This window comes from Anopheles bellator, chromosome 1, assembly GCF_943735745.2.
Source record: "Anopheles bellator chromosome 1, idAnoBellAS_SP24_06.2, whole genome shotgun sequence".
In the NCBI taxonomy this organism is placed as follows: Eukaryota; Metazoa; Arthropoda; class Insecta; order Diptera; family Culicidae; genus Anopheles; species Anopheles bellator.
Genome location: NC_071285.1, coordinates 47,459,804 through 47,479,073, shown reverse-complemented (window position 1 = coordinate 47,479,073; position 19,270 = coordinate 47,459,804). Strand labels below are relative to the sequence as shown.

Sequence of the window (19,270 nt, the reverse complement as noted above, 5' to 3'; positions counted from 1 at the left end):
ATCGTAATAATAATCAACCGGAAACCGCCGCCGCCGAGAAAATCTGCACCCTCAACCTTCGCTTTTCTCCACTTTCTGCAGCGTGGCCATGCAGTTGTTGTTGTTGAGAGCCACTTGGACAGCTTTTTCCGGGATTTCGCTGGTTCTCCTCCGGCTGGCTGGTGTGTTTTATTGTCCCGTGCCCAAACACTCTTGGAGCGGCTCAAACGCGGCCGAAAGAAATGTTCTGTTTTGTGTGCCACGGAAAAGAAAAACGACCTCCTTTTTCCCTTATTTTGCCAATGATTTTGCCGCCAAAGAAAGCGCGCCTTTCTTAACTTTCGCCTCCGGCCGGCGCTGGTTCCGGGTGCCACCGGGACCAACGGGGCTTTTGTTTTGCAAACACGGATTTACCGGGCAACAATGAGAGTGCGCGGCTCATAACGGGTTGTGCCGTGTGTGAGTCATACACAGTGGTGAGTTGGGCGCGAAAAGCCGGGAGTTCTGACCGCCGACGGGGTGTCGTTTGTTTTTCCGTTTGAAACCACCCGACGCTTGGGCCCCAGTGGGTTTGTAGAACTTTTGCTTGTTTTTACTCTCTTGAAGAACGGTACCAGCAAAGCGGCGATGTTTAATATTTATCTACCTGGCGCGCTGACTAAATGGTTCTCGGTTTTTTTGCGTGAAGAAAGTAAAGACAACCCGCCAAGGAACGTAATAGTTTACGGGTTGTGGGGCCAGTTTACAAATACGGGCCGATGTTTCCCGTTCGCTTTCGCAGACAACCGTTACGGGGGGGGGCTTCGTTTCGTCACCCGGGTTTCGTCCGGAAAGTCGAAATAAACGGTACTTTTAGCCCGGTTCCGCTGCGATTCTTGACGGTGGTGAAAAGGGTGATTCCATTGGTGTGAGACAGGCTGGCGATTAAGAGATAAGCGGTTCAATTTTCCGGTCCACACACCTCTCGGGCCGGCGAGCCTCTCGACGATCGATCGAGTTGTTGGACTTGAGGTGAACTCGCCATCAGCTCGACTGTCGGTCGGTTTGCGTTATACGCACTACGCACCGATCGTGGCACGCCTCGGCGCTGCTGGTGTTGGGGTCCGTGGGTAGTGTGGACTTTGAACTTCACGTGTCACGTGAAACGCGGTTCGTTTTGCTTCGCTTCGCGTTCAGTTGTGCTTTTCCTTTTTTTCGTGTTTTTCGTTTGCCGTTTTGCGAAATGTGTGGTGCGGTGTGGTGGTTGGAAGCATAACGGCGCACCATAAAACATCGGTTCTCCGGATGGTCTCCGGTTTCCGACGCATGGTTGGCCACCAGATGGTTTGCACGAACGGAGATTTCGATGTGAACCACAGAGAACGAGAAGTTAAACCTTGAATAATAAGCTGAAATCAAGCGCACCGAAAAATGCTAATAATGTAATGAATGTTAACTAAAAAATTATAGCTTTTTAAAGGGGAAAATCGAAAACGGACGAAATAACGAACTCAACACGAACTTAACACGAGCTCCAACTCATACCAAGGCGTTAAATGCTCGCCCCCAAACGTGCTAATGATCATGTTCTGATTAATTCATCATTCGATGTTTTCGATGTTTTTTTTGACGGCACTTGACTTTCTTAAAAATTAATAAAAAAAAACCCGTTTCAACGGTACTCGCGTGCTGCTTGCCCACCGTTTAGCCTGCTGCAAGCGCCCTGCCACTACGAAGTGTCCCTTCCCAGCAGCCCCGGGCGTCAAACAATAGGGGTCGCCACCGGATCGACCCAGACACCCGGACTGATCCCGGGCACGAATGTGTCTGTGTCTGTGTGCGCTGCGCTTTTTTCGGATGTTGCAGTCCGGCGCGGAGCAGACAGTGTTGCGTAAGATCGCAAATCCACTCAGCCGATGGTTTTTAATGTTTTAATTGAGCTTGACCTCAATTCGCGCAGCCCGCGCCAGCCAGCGAGGCGCAGCGCGCAATGAATGTCTGCTGTTTCGCTGGTTTTATGCACGTTTTTTCGTTGTTGTTGCCTCTGTTCGCCCCGCGGTACGCTTTCCAACCGGAGCCCCACGATCACGACGTTCCTTCCTTTCCACGGCCAGCGTCCGTGCGTGCGTGCGTGTGGGCAAAGTGCACGCAAAAAGTGATTGCGACGAGATCGTAGCTAATCGAACTGTTTCTGCAATTTTGTTTTCGCATGATGATGATGATGATGATGCAGTGCGCTTGTTGCTGATCTCTGCTGGTGCTGCTGCTGCTGGAAAATTGAGGCTCGATCGATCGATCGATCGATGAAGCTTCTATTGGCCCGCGGTCTGCGTTTTCTTTTGACCGTTCATTTCGCCAGCCCCAGCCCGAGCGCCGCGATGAAGGTTGATGAAAAGTCAATCTGTCCAATCATCAATCGACGTCGTAAAGACGTCGCCGATTGGTGGCCTCTTGCGCAGTGTGGCTCATAAAAACGGCACAAAGGAAACACTTCCTTTTCGGTGTTTAGTGCCATTTTCCTTTGGCCATAATTTCCATCGCCACAGTGTTATTGTTGCTCGCTGCCCGACATTGCATCGAGTTGAAGCGTTACAGTTTCGACATTAAAATGGTGGCCGCCAGGGACCTATTGCTTCACCGGGTTCGGGTCAGATCTTTCGAGTGCGTCGGGGTATGGAAAATTATGGCCGAAAGACGAATAGAAGTAAAAGTACCGTAGAATGACAAGGAAAAGGTGGCGCAACCGTAACGCAGTGCATTGGGGGGGTTCTCGCCAACATCTGGTGGAGTTTCCCAACGTCACCGATCGGCCCCGGTGAGTGAGGCAAATCACAAAGCCAAAGAGACGCGTTGCCCATCGTAACTGTTTCGAGTGGCCGAGTGGCCCCCGGGCCGCGAGTCCTTGGTGTGTATTTACACGGGTTAAAGATGCATGTAATTGACGCACTCTCGCACACTCTCCGAAGCGGTGCGCAAATAGTGAGGCAAAATAGAAGTGATATCAAGCCAAACATCGGCAGCCATCGCGCGTATGCCACGGCCCGGCCAAGATGCGCGTTATGACACAATGGGGGTTGACACGGGGCACTAAAGCCTGAGACGCGACAGCCGACAAGATGGCCGGCCGGCCATATTGATCCTGTGTATGGCGCGGAGAGTGCTCCGGTGAGACGATGTTACGCCCGGCACACTCGGCCTGACACTCGACCCCACCGCCAGCCGCCCCCCCACCGTGGCCAGTCCCAGAAGGGGGTGTCCTTGTATGGACTGCTTTATTTCAGCATTTCATCTGCAGTCGCCTTTCGCTTGAGCGCCCGCGCAGCCTCCCCCCTCTCCAGATCGACGAGATTCGGAGCCACACGTCGCCGGACGGCGGCGGCGGCGGCACAGTGAGCCAAGAACTGGTCCGGTTTGGAACCAACCAACGGGTCTGGGTCGGGTCCGGGCGACACAAGAAAAAAAATGTTTTGCAATACCCGACCGGAGGGCACCAGCTTGGGGGCCAGCAAACGGTAGTACGGATTCCCGAAAAAAACCTGCCACGACGGGGGCGCGTCAAGTGCAGTACGAATCCGAAGCTGTTGTCGGAGCGCAAAAAAAAGGGGTAAACTTATCTCAAAATATCGGAACCGAATCAAAATGCTTAAAATAAAGCGAAACAATGAGAGAACGGCTTGGAATGGTTGTAAAGTGAATAAAATGAAATAAGAAATCACCACAATAAAGGAGAGTGATGATTGCAGAACCGAGTAAGGTCACAGAACGAAAGTGAAACTGATCGGTGAGACGGCCGGTGGTAACATGGCGAAAGAAAAAGGCGAAAAAGGCCCGGTGGAAAAACCATCCACCCCGGCCCGCAAAGGAAGCCCCCGGTGCGGTCCGGTGCGCGAAAGCGGAGAAGAGAATCGAAAAAAAAAACTGGAAAGCATCAGCCGAACATATGAAAAGCAAAGGTGAAAACAGAAATCGAAATAATAACGCGCGCACGACGACCAGCGCCGCCGCCGCCGCCGTTGAGGCGATGCCGAGATTGAGAAAATGTCCTTGGCACACTTAGCACACCCCGCGACCGGCCCGCGACGAGCCGGGCCGGGCCGGTTCCACTTGCCACTTGGCTTGACCACCAGACAAACCGTCGGACGTGGTGGGTAAAGATCAGTCAGTGGGTAGCAACGATCACTTCCCAGCCCCCCCCCCCCCCTCCCCATTCGGAGTGGCTCGAGTGGTCATCTCGCTGCGAAATGTTAACCAGAATCAGCTCCATCACAGAAAAAGGTGCCTTCAGAACCGGCCTCCGTTGCGCACACTTTGCTGCGCTCCACAAAACATCGATTTGATCGAAAACATCGCGCGGTGCGTGGAGCGATGGGTTTCCCGTTCGATGTTATCTTCAAGTCACCAGCGCCAGTGGTTACTATGATGCCTTTTGTTTGGACTTTATGTTGATTTGGAACCTTTTCAACGCCATCCGAGAGGATCGTGGCCATACACCGTGATGATGTTCACCGTTCCGAGCTCAATCTTCGGGCGTCTCGGGCTCGGCGGGCTTTGGTCCGTTTCGTGGCTCGCTGTCAGAGCTGTCAGTCCCCGCCACTAACACGCCGAGTCGATCCGACTGCCACACCGACCCCCCACCGGCCTGTCATATTGTGAGCGTCCTTGACACAAATAGCGCGCGCCCGCTGGGGCTAAGCGTGGTGTTTTATATTCATATTAACGAAGTATACTTCTTTTTTTCTCGCTCGACTACTCCATTCAAACCGCACGCGGGCCGGACCGCGGTGCGTGTCAGCTTTTCGTGCCGCGCTCTGCGTACGGTGTGTATCGGCTTCGAAGGGAAGAAGGTTTCTCGTGACGTGGTTAGCACTTAAGGGCCGCCAGGCAAGGACCAGCTGACCGGCGGGTTTGGGGGGCTTTGGGGACGCGTTGCGTTAATCGTTCCGCTGACAGCTTGGCCGAGCCGCCGGGGGCCGCCCCAGATGACGGGCGGCATATTTATAGAATATTTTCTTAAAGCCAACATCCGATTTTGGCCACCGCGATTCGTGCCGCGTGCTGCTGCTGGCGTATTTACGGCTAATTGCGCGAGGCCAGCGCTGCTGTGGAACTCGTTTCATGGATTACGGCTAATGGCTGGCCCTTTTTTTTTAATGTATTCTGAATTAAATAGGATACCTTTCCATCTTTTTGGTGGAACGAAGCGTAAGCGTTACTAGAAAATAATTCACAAAGCCCGGTCGCATCATAAATCCACCCCAGAAGGACATTCTCGGGTGCGTCAAGATGACGCCAAAACGCCAAGACCGATAAGCTTCCGATGAGCGATGGCGCAGTGGGTTGAAACGGCGGCCAACCCTCGGCTGGGGCCCGGGCCCCCCGGGTGGCATTAGCGCGGATAGTTGACAACATTGACCTGAAAACACGCTGCACTTGAGCTTGATTTTGCGTGTGTTTTGTTCGCGGCGCGGCTGCCACTAGCTTGGTGGTCGCAAACGGGGGCAGTAGCGGCAACTGCGCCACCGTTCGGTTCGTCGGTCCGTCGGTTGGTCGAGCAGTGTGCGATACCGAAAGGGAAATAAATCTCCACCCGCCGGCTAACAAACGATGCACCTGGGTGCAATTTATGGTGTCTCTCCGTCCGGGCCGTTTGGGAGGGCCAAATCGCCAGCGGAACGCCAGAGGAAGTCGTTACTCTTGCGTGTGGAAGAGTAATGGGAATCGGTCCGATTCCGTAGCATTTCTTTTGGCTTTCTTTCTCTGGCCACCTTCTGCTCGGCAGTTTACTGTTTTGGATTTCCAGTTGTTTCAATGTTTTCAATGTCACTAAATACTATGAAAATTTTTATCACTTTTTGTAGGGACAGAGTTGGGGATTTTAATTCTTGTTTGTGTTTCTTTCTTTTTTGTTGTTGTTTGTGTTTCTTTCGTGTTCTGTCTTCATCTCATTCGTTCTTTTGTTTGATCAACAGTTTTCAAATGGGATTGTTGTATTGGGTGTAGCAATTAATTCGTGCGCTTGTACAATAGATGGCATTACTCAATAAATATAACAAATATTTATTTGTGAAATATGTGTTTGATAGCTACTATCATTACGCATCTAACGCAGTATAGCTTGGTGAACCACAGGTCTATTGCATCCAAAGCGAAATTTTCACTTTGCAACGGTTATGATGTGCATATGGTGGGATGTGAACGGTGTGGTGTATTTTGAGTTTTTAAAACCTGATGAAATTATTGAAGGACAATCCCATCGCCAACAATTAATGCATTTGAAGCAATGTTTTGGCCATAAAACACATGATAAGCTGATTTTTCAAAATGACAACGCTCGACCCCACATCGCAAAACCGGTCAAAACCTATCTCGAAAATGTCGGATGGAAACGGTTAACTCCCCCGCCGTATTCACCAGACGTTGCTCTTTCAGACTAGTATTTGTTCCGTTACATGATTTGATCGATTTGGCAGTACAGCGGATCACTTATTATGAAAGTATTGAAAAAAGGGTCTCTGAGGGGATTGCTCCTAAAGATAAGAAGTTCTATAGACACGGAATCGAGAAACTACCTACAAGATGGAAGAAAGTAGCACAAATGTCGAAAAATAAACGCACGAATTAATTGCTACACCTAATATTATTTTCTTCACTCTATTATCCTTTCTTCTTTTCAATTCTTTTGTAACCCCTAATGCAGTTGTGCATCTGGCGGAAACCTTGCGCCTCTTGCAACTTGCAACGGAACCGGCGCGGCGTTAGGTGGTGGTGTGTTTGGAAGGAAAAATGTCCCGTTCCGAGGCAAAGACGTTCGCCTTCGCCGTGGCGCGGTGACACACACATACACGCACGCTGCGGAGAGGAACGATGCATGGAGGACCGATAGTTGCATAGAGTGCAATGCCAAATGCACCACAACCGCCACCGCCCTCTACGTCCCTCGGCCATCCCAGTCCGATCCAAACAGACACCGCGCAACCTTCGCCGGGAGTTGCATTATTATGCAGCTCCAAACGGCGCGGTCTGGTCTCTGCCGGTGTGAGTGTGTCTGTGTTGGGGAGCAAAACGCGGTCAATGTCAGGCTCGTCGTCGTCGTCGTCGTCGCCGTTGGCGTCACATGGCGCCACGGGGCACCCGGTTTGGGGCTTAGAAAGAGGAGGGTGATGGCCGGGGAATCGGAGGGACTGGTGAAACATTACATCGTCGAAGCCCTTGGCTCCGTGTCTCTGTGTTTGTGCGCGTTGTTTTCACGATTAGAACACAACCCGAACACGGCCCGAGGAAAGTAGTTTACTTTCCTGTTCGAACTAGTTTTCCCACCCACCGGGTGGGTGGCGGATCAATGCCAACCCCCCGGCCCCCCGGGTGAAGTGAGCCATTGCCAGCTCGGAGCTTCGAGCGTTTTTAGGTCAAGTTCTGTGTGTCTTTTCTGGTTACGTCGATCGGCTTTTTCTCGCCCTCTCTCTCTCTCTCTCGCTGCCCCTTGGTCTGATGCTGCACTCCGCCGCATCCGGCTGCATCGGGCGGCCGGATGCGTCGGTTTTAGGAGGTGGCATTAGTGTAATATATGGCAGCGACCTTGCTCGCTTGCAGTACCACCGACGAAACAGATGTACGATGGGCGCCGGCATGGGAAACCCCGAGTCGTGCGTGCGTGCGTGAAGGGGAATCGCTTCAATGATGTTTCGTACTGCGTCTCAGCGCAGTGACCCTGAGCGCACGCTGGGGTCGGTTATATGGAATGATGAAATTCAAATCAGATGCACGCTACGTCAATCCCTTGACCCTTCGGACCTGGCCCGGATCCTTTGGTTAATACATTTTCTGGTCGTACTTTACTTTCGATCTGTTTGGGAATATTTAAATACAAATAAATTGTAGAAGGATTCCACCAATTTTTCGATCTTAATTCGATTCGAGTTCCATCAAGCATCCTCGTGTTTGCAACTCTTGGCGCGAACTGATGCACAACTGCATCGTGCATCGCGTCGACGGGTGCATCGGCAACGCCAGCCGGTGGCGGGATGGGAGATAGACGGAGAAGTGGGTGCCCTCGTACACTAGACCTAGTTTAGAAAATGGAACCGAGGTTAGGACGCGCGCGCGCGCCCGCCAAGAATGTGCAGCGAACGATGTTGCTTTGCGTGTGCGCGGCCGTTAGAGATTGACTCTGTCAAGAGCAGCTCTCTCTCTATCTCTCTCTCTCTCTCTCTCTGGCCTGGTCGGGTTAATTTTTTTGCCGTTTTGAGGCATGGCATGCCGAGGGCTATTTTTACACGCACCCTGCTTAAGCCAACCTGCCAAGACGGAGACGCAAGACCTTCAGCGAAGACCGCGCGCCGGTGGTTAATTGCTGAGGATTTGCCGGTGGTGATTGGGCCGGGCTCAGTCAGTAATTCACCCAATCGGGCCACTTTTAGACACCGTTCCTGATGTCCTGGTTTGTGCCGGTCCGACTGCAGCATTTTATGGTACTTTCTCTTGTTTCACCGGCGTGTCATAAAGAGATCAATTTATGCGCATCATGCGCCAATGGTTGCCCTGTGGCCCCACGCTTGTTTATTGCACAATGTTGCCGCTTCGGTCGCGCTGCAAATTATGCTGTGTGTCCCCCTGGCTGGCGTGCCCAATTCGGGATGCCTCGGGTGACCGAGGCGGCCTTTATTAATTTTTACACCCCATGCGTGTGAGGTATTGGGGCTCATTTAACGATCGCAACACACTCGATGCCCGATGAGCAATTTAAGGTGCCGGTGACGCAGGACCTCACAGAGAGAGAGAGAGAGAGTGAGCGTCGTCGCGAAATGAATGCCACCAATGAGGATGATTGAAGAACGGATGATGTTTTGTGCCTGGGCTACAAAACCATAAATCGCCTGCAGCGCGCAGTAAAACGCCGCCCGTTGCCAATGTGCCGTCGAAATGTGCAGCACACCCCAGTGTCTGCCCCTGGTTCGCTGCGGGATCTCAAGCTCCGGAACACGGGAGACGGATCCGTAACGCGAACACAATGGCTGTAAAATGTTTACCACTTTTGACCTACATTTTTGGGGCACCGAAACGTAGCCGCAGCCCTTTACTTTTGGCGGCCCTCGCCAGCCCAAGCATTGGCGACGACGACGAAATATGGCATGAATATTCAAGCATCAACGCCGAAAATGCAACTTATTATATGCTGCTGCTGCGGTGATCGTGCCCAAGCCCCCCCCCACGCTAGTGGAGGGCATATGGCACCGGGTTCGGGTGTCGCGCTATGCTCTGCGATTGTGTCGTCCGCCGCAGCATAATTTGCTGCTTGCGGTTTCTGCGTTTTCGTGATCGTGTGTTTCGGATCGGATCGAACTGGATCGCATCGCATTGTTTCGCGACGTTCGGCCGTGGTTCTGCGCAAGTTGGAGAATGAAATCATATTTTAAAACTTTTTGCGTTTTCGTTGAAATTTCCCTCATCCACATGGGGGCCACAAAATCGTGGGACAAAATCGGAAAGCCAGCCAGCCCTTGGTTGGCCTTGGTGTTGCTTCTGTGCCCTCTGGGAACTGCCGCCGTCGCCGCGAGTCTCTCGGTGTTATGGTCTAGTGGTTCTTGTCGCCCCCCTGGAGTTGGTGAAAGTTTCCCCCCGACCGGGGCAGACATCCCATGGCCCATGGGTTTTTCGAACCATCGGAGTTTCTGGAGGTTCCGGGAGTGATTTTCCGAACTCACATTCCGCCTCCGAAGCCTAATTGCGGCTCCACCGCCACCACAGAACGCAGAACGGGTGTGCGTGGCTGAACGGGCAACATAAATCATGTGGTGGTGGTCGCCCGGCCCCGTCCGGTCCGCCCCTGAGTTCAATCTAAATGCAAACCGAAAACGTCGCCCGGAGGATGCGCGCATAATTTATGGCGAGGTTTTTTTTGTGTATGGCTGTTTTTGCAGTAATTTTCGAACGATGAATAAAACATGACGAATTTCCGGTGCTGTGTGTGCGGCCGTGTGGGGAAGCCACCAGGTACAAGAAGTGCAAGATAATTTCTTCTACAAATTAATTTTCAAAATGGTCACACCAACTCTAGTGCTGGTCTAAGATTGCAGACAGTTACCACAAAACGCATGGCGGCACGTTTCCTTCGAGGCGTGAGGCCCTTGCGCAATAATCCGCTCCCGACCTCGGACAATCCGTTTTCTCTTTTTATAACATCGCAAACCCCCAATCACCCCAATTCTCACAGCGCGCGCCGGAAATAGCGCGTGTTTGTGTTTCGCGTCCACCGACAGCGCAGCAGCATCGATGATGTTTGCAAATGATGCTCACATTCGGTCGCAAAAATGACAAATGACAGACTCCGATTCGGGACTCCGATCCGACACGCGATCTCGTTAAAGTGTCTCGCGCGCTCCAGACCACACTCGCCGCACTTTTATGGCTTAGGCGCTGTTGTTAGGTTAGGGTTTCCCGTGCACGACGCGCCGCTGCCCAAATCCAGCGGACATCCGCTAACGAGCCCCGCGTGCGCGTATGTGTCTGTGCGCCCCACGCCATCTTGTTGTGCGTCACTGTGTGCGACCCACTTTCGGCGCCCCCACACTACGCCGCTGGCTGGCCTACTGCTCTTGGCCAATTTTCACTCTCGATGGAGAGATTGCGCAATCGAAGCGTCGCCGTTGGAGCGTTTCTCATAGACGTATTCATAGGCCACCCCGTTTGGGTGAGTGAGTGCGAGTGCGAGTGAGAGTGAGCGAACGATAGAGCGCACGAGGTCGCGGTGAGATGAGAAGCTGCCGCGGTTTTTTCCATCTCACCGTGAGCCGCGAGGAGATCTCCATTCTCTCGCTCCTCACAGGCTCAGAGTTTTTTTTTGTTGATAGTTTAGGGTGATAAATTTTCCACCACCCGATTGGGCCTTTTCCGTGGTGTGCGTGTCACGGAATGAGAGTGAAATCGGACTGACCACCACCACCACCGACGACGAACCGATGAATCCGATCGCGCCCGCGCGCACTATTGGGAAACGGAGCGCACTTTCGGAACCACCGTCGGTCGGTTGGATGGACCTTCAATTTTTTTTTCCTTCTGAATGTTCACACCACGACGACGACGCTGATGACGCGATGAAGTAAGGAGCAACAAAACGAAAAGGCAACACCGAAACTCCGATCGGGGCACCACGACGGTGGATAATTTAGTGCCGAAATAAAGCGGTTCTGTAGTCCGCGCGCGCGCCTGTGTGTGTTGAAAGAACTACTCGTGAACGCCGTGGTCGAGGTCGGGGGGCCTGGGATCTCGAGATGATGAAGAAGAAGAAAACGCCACTAATCTTAATCGCGTAAATTAAGGGTTGAAAAACGCGCCGATGCTGCAGAAGGACGCGGGCGGCGGGGGGGCTGTGAGGCCAGGCCGGGGGTTGAATGGAGATTAGTGGCGCACAAGGTGAACCGCACCGCAGCAGCTACTCTCCGCTCCGCTCTAGTGTTGCTACGAATCGGTTGGGATTAGTTGAGAAACTAAATATAAGTTGAAACACGTTAATGAAAAAAATGCTGTAAAAACGGCTTTTTGAAGATCATACAGATTGTTCGAGCATTTTATTCAAGGGGGTTCTAAGCAATGTTAAAGTGAACTTGAAACTTAAATTTATTTGAGGTTGAGCAGCCAGATTGATGAAGGAGGCAAAGTAACACAAAGAGACGCTCTCAGCGTTGAAGTCTTTCCTAGGCTCTGGTCGGTCGGCTCTGCTGTGTCCACTGCGTCTACTTAGCTGGGGGCTTTCCCAACACTCTCGGATTTCGGTTTCGCTTCTGCAGCGTTTAATAAATGTGATTTTTTGGGCGGATTGCGTTACTTTCCGAAACTCCAGCCGCGTGGTGCAACGCGCGGAACGCATTGCGTAACGCGCGCGCGCGATATTGCCGTCTGCGTGTGTTTCTTTAACTTTTCGCCCCGCTCCGCGAGGTTCGAAATAAAAGGAACCTCCAAAATCGGGCACCCAATCATCGGAGAGCCCCGGCCCGGCTACGAATCCGACCACCTCTTATGCTTATGCTGTCGAGATGGTGGGGGTCCGTGGCCGTGAATAGACGACTCCTGCCGGGGACGACGGTAGCACGTGATCGAAAGTCGTCGATCACGAAGCGGCGTGCGTCTCGCGTGGTTGTCCCGTTTTCAATTGATTAGTCGCCGTGACTGGACACCAAGGTTCAGTGAGTCTCGGTGGATTAAGCCGTCTTAATTACGGCCGGCGCATGGTGGTCCTTACCTGCGATCGAACACCCCGAGGGGGTGACAGATCGAATTGACTGATCAGGTGTTGAGTTATTCACTAAAATATAATACACTGTCCGAATGTGGATCGATCGGTCGATCAATCTTGACAAGCTTTTCTGGCCCAAACGGATCAGCCCGTGTCTATGACAGCGGGCAACGGGTCCCAAACTCACCAATAGTGTCAAGAAACTTCCTTTCTGATGACGCCAATCAGGTTGCTGTTTCGTGCCCGAGGTCCCGAATTTTTGAAAAATGGTCCATTTGACACTAAACCATTGTTTCGCACCAATCCAGCAGCAACACGTTCAGGTTGCACAACCGACCGGACCGGAAAATACGGTACACATGTAAGTGTCGTGCGGATTGCTGCATCGAACGCTTGAAAAAAAAACGCCATAATAATAACTAAAATGGAAATGAATCGTCGTCGTCGTCGTCGCCGTCGAGCCAAATGTGGGACACACACATTTATCATTTCGGTGGACCCACGGTGCCCACGGCCCACTGGCCTCGGCGCCTAGCCCCCCTCCCGTGGTGATCGAAGAGAAATGAACGGAGGAATAAAAAAATGGTCACGTTCGATGTCGACACGAGAGCCGCTTGGAGTCGGCGTCACGGCGCGCCAAACCCGAGCCACAGCCACTGTTAGGGCCATCTCTTAGCGAACGGTAGCTTCTTACGCGGGCCCCGAATCAACGATCAATTGTCACTGTAATTTGGCGTAGGAAAACATTATTTTGCCCCCCAAAAAAAAAAAACCGTCTCTATTAGGTTCCCTTTTGCGACACACGCCGGCCGGGCGGCCGAAAGGAGACGCGAAGTTGCCCAACGCGGTGCTCGGATCTTCTTTGTCATTTCCATGACGGGACGTGCCCCCTCGGTGGGCACGTGTTTTCAATTTCTCCCGCGAGCGATGCGTCGTCTGAACGCATGTTTTATGCTCTGCTCGAGGCGGCACCACTGCGATCACCACGGGCTGGGTGATCGGTCGGTTCGAGGCTGCTGCCTTCATTAAAGAAGAGCCGTCCCGCGAGCGTTAGTTTGCCCGCAAGAAGAAGACGAAAACCAGGGCGCGATCGTGGCCCATTAAGGAAGGGAGCCCGTGTGGTATGCTGACGAAATCGGTGGGGCACATATGCTGCTGGGGTGCATATGTGTACGGCCCAATGTGCTGCAGCCTGGGGCTGGCCTGTTTTGGGCAAAAAAAATCGCTACAACGGGACGCAAAAATAGACAACAGCCCCGCTCGAGCGTGTTCCGGGTGGGTGATCCTGTGTGCGTCGCTATATTTAATCCAAGATTGGTGTTCGTTTGCCACTTCCTGGCCCCGGAAATAGACGCTCTAGCGATGCTGGCGGAATTTCCTTCCGCCATTGAACGGCTTTCTGAGAATTTTAGAACGAGCTTCAAGTGGAGAGAATGAAGCAGCCTCGCGTTAAGTCAACGGATCAGTACGGGAACGCCAGAACGGATCTGTACGGGAAAGGAGTGAAGAGTTTTCACAACAACTCGATTAGGACCTCGTCGCCAGTTAATAAAATGTATCACAAAATTCTTAGCTGGTCTGTTGATCCTTCAATGATCCTCAAATGTAAGCATAGAATCGAACATAAAATCCAACTAAAGAAGGGGGACTTTAGTTTCACCACGGTGTGCGCGACATGACGCATAATGTGTCCTCCAAGGGCCCTGGAATTGTGTCCTGTTTGTTTGACGCCCTGCCAGAAATCGTGACCCGCGATCCCGAGAACCGACAGATCCCCGACAGTCGCGCGAGGATCATAAATGCATAAAGCAACGGGGGATTCGTTTCGCGAACAAACCACCATCACGCGGTGTCCTCAAAAATTGTCTTCACTGCTGCTGCTGCTGCGGGCCATGAGCCGTCGTCCCATCGGTGGGGACAGACATTTCCTCTTCGCTTTGCCCTTTTTTCGGTTTTTTTGGGCCACGCTCATTGGAGGCCCCGGGAGATGCGCTGCAGCTCGATCCGTGGTGCCTTCGTTTCCCTTTTCTCAGGCTCCGGGCCGAGTGTTTCCATTTTTTTATATCCTTTTCTCGGTGCCGTGCCCAATTGCCTCCTCTACGGTTTTCACTCTCGAAAGGCGCGCCCGGTTTTTGTTTTTTTTTCCGTTGTTGGTGGTGGTTTGGTTTTGCTGCTCAATTTATGCTCGTTGTTTGTGGGTCACGGCGGTAATTGAATGTGCGGTGCACAATATGAATCGAATTATGCACAATTTCCGACCCTGCGGCTCCGGTCGCTTCTCGGTCGAGTGTGCCTTTCTCGTCGAAGGGTTGCTAATTTTTCGGTGGGGACGCTGCCCCCAGGTTGGCCTTCCGCGAAGATGTGTGTGGGGCTTAGTATTGTTCAGTATTGTACTAAAATATTTGGTCCTACTTAACCACACTTCGTCACGTACATTGATCGACTCTCGATCGACTCCGCTCCGGGTCCATTTTGTGGATCACCACAAAAGGAGTAGCCGAATGGAGTGTAGCGGAGTGGTGGTGGTGGTGCTGCAGTTGCACACGTGCTGCAGGCCGAAAGTGCAAGTGGCCAGGGGCGCCCGTCGTGTGGGAAGAGCCTTTCGAATCCGGTCGAACAGTCCGGCGGCGCGATCGTCCTGTTTGATCGTGACGGTTTTCGGTCGGTGGTGGTCGAAATAATTCGCCAATGATTGCGCAACTCGCGATCGCGCGGTGAGCATGGTGAATTTTGGAAAGTTGAGCGACGCCGTCGTCGATTTCGCTTTCGGTCGCCGTTCTTTTTGCGGCCGCCCTTTTTCATTCTTTCGCACCAAGGGCCATTGCGGTTTCTGGTGCATCCCTACGGATTATCTCTGCCGTGCTGTGACCACAAGACGCGAAAAAACGCGACACACCGAAAATTGAAAAGGATCCGCGAAAGTGGATTAGTCGCAGTCACGTTCCGTGCTCGGAGGTCGCTCGGCAATTCGCCCCAAAATTGGCCGCTCGATCACCGCACCATGCCATTTTAGTGGGGGTGGGAGGGCGATGAAAGTAGTTCCTCCCACGAACGGCGATGGTGGTGGCCAGTTTTTTTGTTTTTTCACCCCCCAGGGCCAGGTTCTGTGTGCCTTGCAGGCCAAGCAAAAATTGTATCGAAGCATTCATCAAACAGGAGCCAACTTTCTCCAACCAGAGACACCACCAGGGACGTTACGTGAAGCGATCCGATCGTCGAGTGGCCGGATTGTGTCTGTCGAAAAATAAAAAAATAAAGTAAGAGATCGCCGCCAGAACTCTGCGAAGTCCCTGAAAGCGATTCAGACAAAGCTCAGCTTCACAGCTTGGGTACAGCTTCGGCCGACGTTTCAATCGAAAAGCGGGAGGGATTAGAGATTTGTTTGTTTGTTTACCGATCTAGTCCTGCCCAGAATGTCGCTGCCGCTGGTCGGCCTTTTACACGACCCCCCGCTACGGCGGTGAGCAGATCCCGTGTTCGGTCCAGGACACACACCGCTGCCTCGAAGCCACGCGGGTAGTACGGATCGCGTTCCGTACCCCGGGCCATCCATCCCTTCCAGGAGGAGATGCCTACCTCGCTCGGTTCGGTCCCTGGGTAGATTATTTACATAATATTTACGTTAATTGGTAGTCAATTGGCCCGCTGGGCTGTGTGTTGCTGTTTGGGCAGAGGGCACCAAATGAGGTCTAATTACCAGAGCCCGGTTCTGCTTTGCACCGGTGTGTTCCGGTGTGTTCTTTCGGCCGAACTCAGGCCGAAGGTATCGATGCAATCATCGCCTAGCGAAGAAAAATGGAAACCGAGCGAAGAGCCTCGGAGAAATCTCGTCCCGGAGAGTTATAAAAATCACGGGACGGGACATGTCCCATCGAAGCGAGTGCTGTAAAGGAATTAAACCGTATATGATGGCACACCCAGAAAAGAGAGAGAGAGAGCGTGTGAGGAGTACCGATACGATGGGATGGCCAGGGAAGAATCCGAAGAACATGTGTGGGTTATTCAGAGGTGCGCGCCCATAAAGGGCCCAAGATTTCCAAGTCGATATCTCGAGGAAACGCTTCGATTCCGAGAGCGCCCGTGGAAGGGATCTTTTCTCCTTCACACGCCAACTAGTAGTTTTCGGGACAACAATCGTAGTCCGGTGTAATGGCGAAATCCCACAGCAAAAAATGTGTCACTGCGCTAGGAGAACGCAAAGTGTTTCCGTGGTCTCACCTACAACGGGAGGTGCCATTTGAATGGGACACGTCCCGATTTACCACCCTGTTTTCTACCCGTCACTGGCCGGCCTGTTTCGAGTTCTATAAAATTGGAAGCATCCATGTCCATTCCCTTTCAACACACAAACAACAGGTTCCAGGTACAGGGCCACGGACAGTTAAGGCAGTAAAATTTCACTCAGAATTTCACTGCCACACGGCTTCTCTTTATTCTGGGCTCTCTCTCCGCGGACGCAAACACATTCAGCATACTTTCTTTGCGAATTACGGTCACAGCGAGCATGTTCCGTAGGAGAAGTGACTTTTTAAATATTTTACTCTCCACGCCGGGGACGGCCGAAACGATTTACGACGGTTCCCCTCGGGTTTTACGAGCGTGCAGCCCGGAATGATGGGGACAAAATGATGCTAGTTTTACCGTTTTATAGCGATAGGTAGAAGGGCGACAGCGAGAAAAACAAAAAAACGCAGGGCTCAGATTCTTCCTTCGGCCCGTTCACGCGGCCCGTTCTTGGTTTGGTCGTAAGGTAGTTCAGTTGAACGGAAAATTTTCCATACACAGGGTGTTTCATTAACGATGAATTGAACATTTATTTGATCATTTATTTTGGTAAAATGTTAACCACGACTGGCTTGGCTGTAACCCGTTCGGTCGACCTATTTTTGAGTACATATTTGATTGTATCTGATCCTAGGTTTTGTCAATAGCAACTAGAATTTGGGTCTTAGGGTTGTCAATAGCTGCTGGTATGTTGGCATAACATAAATATTGATGGTGGCTGCCACTGTATGGGACGTAGCGCCGTCCTGTTCAAACCAAATGCCGTCCAAGTTCTCAGCTTCAATTCGGCCGATGAACTAATCAGCCAAAATCCGCACCAAACAGTCACTCGTTTTCCGAACCACAATACCGTTTATTAACATAGCCACAGAGGGGGAAATGATTTTCGATGAAATGTGCTTTTCACGAATGATTTGGCAACGTACCACGATGGAAATAAATTTTTCATATTTCCCAATTTTCTGCAACCAGAATTATATGTTATGCATAAATGTCATGAATGAACCTTTCAAACAAATGTTCAATCATTGAAAAATATTCAGCAAATATTTTTAATGAAACACCCTGTACTATGTGTCCTCTTTACCTTTTTTTGAAACTTCCTAGCTTCTAGTCTGCAATTGCACAGTTTACAATGCACCGCAGCCCAGTTGAGCAATGTTGGTGTAAAACCAATTTAGGGATTTTTAAAGACACCACCAGGGTTCTGGTGGTATCTTTATTGTGGGTCGCTCCAAGCGCTGCTCCGTTCGTTGCGGATATGTAGGGCCCAACAAGGAGACTCAGCTTAGTAAAGTTGCACAGAGATGAACCAGAGGTCAGAGGTTGTTAATTAAATATTCATCTAGTTACGTTTTACGTGTCACTACGGAACACCTCTACAAAAAGGAACTGTTCAAGTGTTTTGATCGGTCTGAGCTCTTTTATTCACAAAATAAAAGCCTAACTAACTCTTCGAACATCAAATTCAAACTTTAAACAAGGTGTATGCTAATATTATGTGACCGATTTTGTGAATCTCCCACAGTGTGCACTCGGCGGATGAATGAACGTTCTGATTGAGCGAGGTTAATTAGTTCAAACTTCACACAAAGCACCGTGGAAGTGTCGCAAACCCGACACGAATTCCCCCGCCCGGACTACAGCGCTCTGATTTAATCGCGTTGGCCCGCGACGCGCCACGGTTTATGCTCACGCACCCGTGAAAACATGCGTACCCCCGAAAAGGGATTGCGTTGACAGCGGCCACTGTTTTGCTGGTGAATCGGTGTTAAACGAGTTTTCATCTAAACTATTGTTTCGCGCCGGCGCGAGCTGATGGGAGCCTATCATCGTCGATTAAACTCGGCCGTCCGTCTGGGCAGTGGGTTTTATGTTTTTCTTATTATTCCGACGGCTGTGGCAAACAATTAAACAAGCGAAGCGGAGCCACTGTTTGGAAGATTCAATGTCATGCTGTGTCTGCTGCATTCACGCTGCAACGACGGCACACAGCGAAAGCCGTCCAGAAAGCTTTTGTGGCCATTTCGTCATCGACCTCGGTCCGGGTCCGAATGGTCTCTATTGTGCGTGAGTACTCGAGATTGATTCAGTGCGTTGCGCAGCATAAGCACAGCATAAAAATAGTTGGATGAAAGTGTTCTCAAGCAGAAGGCCATTTGGAAGATTTATTCAGTACCTATTTTAATCTTTTATTAAAAAAATCGAAACTGAAGACCAGATCAAGCGACCAAAATATGCTTTAATAACACCTAACCTCCGCGACGAAGCGATGGGGGCGACTTAATTTTAGCGGCCGATCGCGTGTGACCCGTTTTTTTGAACATCATCCAACAAATGGACGAATTTTTCGAAAATTTATTTTCACACACGCGCACACGCTGGGGGCCATCATCAAAATGCGTGCGGGGGGCTTCCGATCATCCCACGCGCGTCCCACGCGGTGATCGTGGTGTGTGTCGCGCCCGTTTACATCACTGCCCTGACACAATAAAGTTTATGATAAACCCTAAAGCCCGCGTGCGGCCGGCGCCGAAAGTGCGTAAGAAATGCGTCGCGGTTGCCTAACTGCTGTTGCGCGCATCACCACGTGGTGGTGAGAGTGAGAGAGCGAGAGAGATCCACCCCAACAACCGAGAGGGCGGAAAATGACGCACGTGTGGGTTGGGCAATGCAGATTGTGGGTAGTGACCATCTATCTGTCTAAAAGTAGCAGATCGTGCCGAAAGTACCCGAAAAAGGGCCCGTCGCAGGCAATGTTTATGTTTATGTAGCGTTTAGCGCGTTCGGCGGTCGTCC

At 51.5% G+C, this 19,270-nt stretch overlaps 1 protein-coding gene across 1 annotated transcript in view; it reads left to right on the top strand.

The window, feature by feature from the left end:
• LOC131215749 (nuclear hormone receptor FTZ-F1-like) overlaps positions 1-19,270 on the top strand; it is a 70,835-nt gene that overhangs the window by 14,249 nt on the left and 37,316 nt on the right. Inside the window, exons 2-3 of the mRNA XM_058210144.1 lie at positions 6,718-6,727; positions 14,705-14,715. Of these exons, the coding sequence (XP_058066127.1) occupies positions 6,718-6,727; positions 14,705-14,715 (21 nt within the window). The remainder of the gene's footprint in view (positions 1-6,717; positions 6,728-14,704; positions 14,716-19,270) is intronic.